This window comes from Pararge aegeria, chromosome 21, assembly GCF_905163445.1.
Source record: "Pararge aegeria chromosome 21, ilParAegt1.1, whole genome shotgun sequence".
Classification (NCBI taxonomy): domain Eukaryota; kingdom Metazoa; phylum Arthropoda; class Insecta; order Lepidoptera; family Nymphalidae; genus Pararge; species Pararge aegeria.
Genome location: NC_053200.1, coordinates 5237712 through 5243268, shown reverse-complemented (window position 1 = coordinate 5243268; position 5557 = coordinate 5237712). Strand labels below are relative to the sequence as shown.

The window sequence follows — 5557 nt, the reverse complement described above, 5'->3', positions numbered from 1 at the left end:
GAGGAAATAGAGTTCCTCCTTTTTTCGAAGTTGGTTATCAAAGTGGCAGCAGTCTCTCCAGGTGTAAAAATAGAGGTCTTAGACTCTCAGAGTGATAACTCACTTACAGTATTGATAAAATAAATGACGGTGAACACGAATTAAAAACGCGGCAAGTTTGACACGAAGATACTAAGCCGGCCACAGAATGCCTAAAGAATTCACTGCACCTAAAATACAATGCCCCAAGACTCCGCAACCTAGTCCACAACACACCGCATTCCTATTTAAAATACATCAGCCATGTCAATCTTATGTGCACTGGACTTCATAATTTTGAATCTTATGTGTTCTTGACTTTGCGTCTTCGCAAGAACAAATTAAGAAACTGAAAAAAAATAGTGCTACAAACATATTTTGAGGAATATGCAGCACTATTGTAGGACACTATTTCCTAAAACTGTGAGTCAGCTTTCACAATCACTATAAACTTCTGTTCAATATTATTATATTAAACTGAAGTTAATAGTGATTGTTCTTTTAACCCACAGCACTGTTGTGCCACAACATTAAAGATTTTCAAACGAACTAGGTAAATAAAAAAGTTCCACTTATAACAGTTAGGTAAGAAATGGATCATAAAGTGCAACATGTAATATAATAAGTACTCCTAACAACATAATAAGGACACTTGTCAAGTAATAATCAGAAAATATACAGTTTTAAATGCATTTATTTTTCAAATTGTAGCATTTCGTAACAGTTCGCGTTCAAATGAATGTATTAATGTATTAATTATGTAAGTCAGAGCTATAGCGGAGACAGATGATGCCTTGATGTCAGGCACCAATGTTTGGTGTTGGTATTTAGTAATATACATCTGGGTCCGGCCCTAAGTGATCGTCAGCGGAAGGAATTGCGTCCAAGTCATCTACGACGATGATCGGAGTAGGCTCAATTTCTTCAAACTGTTGTGGAGCTGGGTTAACGTTGAAAACGATGTTAATAGTAGGAAGGCCGGGAATGTTAATGGTAATTGGAGTGTCTTCTACATCAGGGAAGGCTGGTAAAGTAATAAGTTCGGGTACTTCGTCAATAGCGAGGTTCTCATCAACGACGATAGGTCCAACGGAGATGGGGCTCTCGTCGACGATAGCGGGTCCAACAGAGATAGGGCTCTCTTCTTCAACAATAGCGGGTCCAACAGAGATGGGGCTCTCTTCTTCAACAATAGCGGGTCCGACAGAGATTGGACTCTCTTCTTCGACGATAGCGGGTCCAACAGAGATGGGGCTCTCTTCTTCGACAATAGCAGGTCCAACAGAGATGGGGCTCTCTTCTTCGACGATAGCGGGTCCAACAGAGATGGGGCTCTCTTCTTCAACAATAGCGGGTCCGACAGAGATTGGACTCTCTTCTTCGACGATAGCGGGTCCGACAGAGATTGGACTCTCTTCTTCGACGATAGCGGGTCCAACAGAGATGGGGCTCTCTTCTTCGACAATAGCAGGTCCAATAGAGATGGGGCTCTCTTCTTCGACGATAGCGGGTCCAACAGAGATGGGACTCTCTTCTTCGACAATAGCGGGTCCGACGGAGATTGGACTCTCTTCTTCGACGATAGCGGGTCCGACAGAGATTGGACTCTCTTCTTCAACGATAGCGGGTCCAACAGAGATGGGGCTCTCTTCTTCGACAATAGCGGGTCCAACAGAGATGGGGCTCTCTTCTTCGACGATAGCGGGTCCAACAGAGATGGGACTCTCTTCTTCAACAAGAGCGGGTCCAACAGAGATAGGGCTCTCTTCGCCAATGATAGCAGGACCAGCATTAATGGGAGGTCTCAAATGATTGACTATAGCTCCAATCAGGTCGAGGAGACTGCTGTCCGTTTCGGGTAAAGCGGGAGCAGCCGTGGCCACTGCGGCGAACGCCGCGAACAGTACAATGATCTTCATCTACAAAACAAAAAGTATTATCAATTAATATTACACATAAATAACATAATAACTTCTTAATATCTTTTAAACATGAGCATCATATCAACCGAGGGACGTCAACAGTTAGATATAGATCATTTAGCCTTTCAAATTTCACACACCTGCCTCCAGCAGCAAGTTTGTTTGCATTTTTCGCGTTAAGCAAATATTTAATCATCGATTTCCATATTTTATTGCCTGGCCATGCAAGATGCTCTTTTTCTTGCTATTATCCCAATTCGGTGCGATTGGCACCGAATGTCTTCTCTAAAGTTATAGAATGATTTTGGTTACGACTGCCGACCTGCCGATGTCAACCCTCCTCGGCAATGTTTTTTTGATGTAATATAACCCCCATATGAAATATGTATATTCAGAGGAGTAAGGTTGTAATCCTCTCTTAATCACAAAGTCAGTCAATACTCAGTTTCCCTGAGCGGAGAAGTTCCTCTCTGCGTCAACCAAGCCGAGCCATTGAGATTTTGAAGTTCATTCAATCCACTAGTTAAACATTTTTTCTTTATCCCACTTATGCAGTGGAGTGTTTCGTATGATTTTCCATTTGTTCGTATAATTATTTAAACCTATATTTTGTATTCAATTACACACAACTTACGTTATTTTTGAGTTTGTTTCCGAAGATACTGATATTAAGATCCATTCGTCTGTTTTATATATCGTATTATTATCATCGGAAAAGATCAAAATATTTACTTTAGATTACCTGGCGTACATTTTGCGGTGTTAATTTACTACCTTGATTAAATAGGATCAACAGAACGTGTTGTCAAGCAAGTTTGATGCATTTAGGATAAAAACTAAAAAAGCTAGAAACTACAAGTTTAGTTATTATTATATATTTAATTTGTGATTTCTTAAGTATTTTTAGGTCAACATTATCCCCTCTTCGCTAGACTAGAACACTTGCCCTGGACTTTGAGTCCAGGGCAAGTGTTCTAGTGTTAGGGTTTTTGGCAACTTCTGTCCAGGTTATTTTATGAAATTATTGTCATTAATCATCATCATCATCACATCATTTCTTTACCGGCTCACTACAGGGGCACGGGTCTCCTCAACAATGAAAAGGGGTTTAGGCAGTAACCCATCAACTGGCCCAGTGTAGATTAATGACACGCCTTTAAGAACATTATGGAGAACTCTCAGGCATGCAGGTTTCCTCACGATGTTTTCCTTCACAGTTAAAGCAAGTGATATCTTATATCTTTAAACGAGCAATTCTTGTATATATTATAATTGGAATCTCGGAATCGGCTCCAATGATTTTCATGAAATTTAGTATACAGGGGGTTTCGGGGGTGATAAATCGATATAGCTGAGAATGAATCCTTAATTTTTAGAAAATGAATTTTTTTTGTGTTTTTCGTAATAACAGATATAGTGCAGACGAAGTTGCACGGGTCAGCTAGTTTCAATAATTTAAAACGCACATAACTTAGTTTAAAAGTTGCGTGCTGGGGTTCAAACTCTCCACTCTTAAAGTAATGTCGTAGTTTTTCCCACTGAGCTGTCACCGCTTTGATAAAGATTGACATTAATACATGATAACAATCTATTGATACCGAAACAATGAGTTAGTCCTTTTTAGGCGTACACCTCTAACTAATCATGGGCGTTCTAAGTTAACCTACTTATTCTAAAAACCCTCTCTCCTATCAAAGAGGAGGCATATTTTGACGACCTCCCTGTCGAGCGCTGTAAATTTAACTTGGAGGTCCCGGGTTCGATTCCCGGCAGGGGCAATAAATAAAAATTAATAAATACAATAAATACAATAAATAAATAATTTCTGAATTTTCTCTGGTTTGGTATGGTGGCCGTGGCTAGTTATCACCCTACCGACTTCATAGCACTTCGTGCTCTCCGAAGCGGGACGAGATTCACTATGAAGGACAAGCCAAAGTGTTGTGGGTCTCTTTTGGTTCATACGAGTAGAAAAGCACCATTCGGGACAAGACAGTCTGTTCGTAGTGAATCTACCACCAGTCCGAAGGGCACATTCTAACGAAAAGAGCCGAAAAGAAGCTCAACGGATTGCTCTTTTTCAACATCATTTTACAGTATCAACCTTCAGAATTTTTCTATTTTCCTGCTTCCAACAAACCTTGTCGCTAAGAAATTCATCAATCGTATAGCAACCACGATTTATTAAATTTGTTTTAACACATTGTTTAAGCTTATGCATTCATGCATAAGTGTAGGATATTGTTAGCCGATGGGGTCGCTAGCCATCGGCTAACGTGCATCTTTCTGATTCCCAGCGGAAGCCGCAGTGAATAGACCCATGGCTGATCACAAGAGACGGCCCATCCTGGTCTGGAACTCGCGGTGGAGTTAAAATCCTTTACCGCCGGAGTCCGGCATACTGAAAGATTTCTTAATTGTTTTACGTTTTTAACTTGAACCTTTTGAAATCATACCAGCAGCGCTAGTAGCCAAAAATATATTTATAGATATTAAACCTTGGTTATCATATGGTGATAGCAAGTCTAGTTGGTGTTTTGAGAACAAAATAAGCTTTGTCTTCCAGCACGGAAATGCAAAAACCATTTCACGCGGACATGACTTGTGCCTATAGTCCGTTTGATTATATTAATTTAAGTAAGTTAGAATTTGTACTTACATTATAATATTTGTATAATTGATAAACCAAGCTAATGGCTTAAGTATCTGATAGTAAGTAAAAAGTCATTCCCTATAGACAGAGCAAAAATTCGCATGGCATGTAAGGAACGTACTACAAACTACCGACCTGTTTCCATCAACCTGGCTACTAGTATGGAGACATTTTTCTCCCCGAGGAGAGAAAAAAATGTTATATTCTCTTACAGCTTTATCGACTCTCCGAGCATTGGCGCACAAATGGAAATAAAATACGTATAATATCTCCCTATTCCCCGTTGCGAGCTTTTTCAGATATACATGTTAATTTTATCCCTTGTCAGGTGATATAATCGGGGAATAAAATTTTGTCTTCTTCCTAATATATAGCCATGCGTATGCGCATGTGCCATGTGCCATTACACGCATTCATACAGGAACACAGCAATGCTGCTTGGGGCAGAAATAAGCAAGGCTGTAGTACTTCCTTGGACGAGCTTTGACACAAAAAGGCTCTTCTACTAGTGAAAAGCTCACTACTGTTATTTGTTACAAGTACTTTTTTATCGTACACACATCTCTAAACTAAAAAAAAATTGGCACATCTAAAAATAATACTTTCCTGTTCATTGCGTTCCTGGTAGAACGAGATAGCACTATTTTTATACTTGTCAATTTAATTCAGCTGAGAAGTTTATGATGTACGGCTCTGAAACGTGGTGGCTTACTATGGGCCTAATAAGAATACTTAATGTCAGTCATGGGACGATGGAGAGAGCGATGCTCTATCTTCTTTATGATCAAATTATATATAAGGAGATCCGGAGAAGAACTAGAGCTACCAACATAGCTCAACAAGTCGAGATGAGTGGGCACATGTCTCGGAGAACCGATTGACGTTGGGGTTCCAAGGTGCTGGAATGATGACCCCGCACCGGCAAACGCAGCGTTGGTCGACCTACGAGGTAGACAGACGACAC

General features: G+C 40.1%; 1 protein-coding gene across 1 annotated transcript; it reads right to left on the bottom strand.

The window, feature by feature from the left end:
• Positions 1 to 819: 819 nt before the first annotated feature.
• On the bottom strand, positions 820 to 1952 carry LOC120633319 (von Willebrand factor A domain-containing protein DDB_G0286969-like; the record flags this gene model as incomplete). Its single annotated transcript, XM_039903508.1, is given in 1 exon segment — positions 820 to 1952. A coding segment is annotated over 1 exon segment (1107 nt), but the record flags the coding sequence as incomplete, so codon positions are not given.
• Positions 1953 to 5557: the final 3605 nt, after the last annotated feature.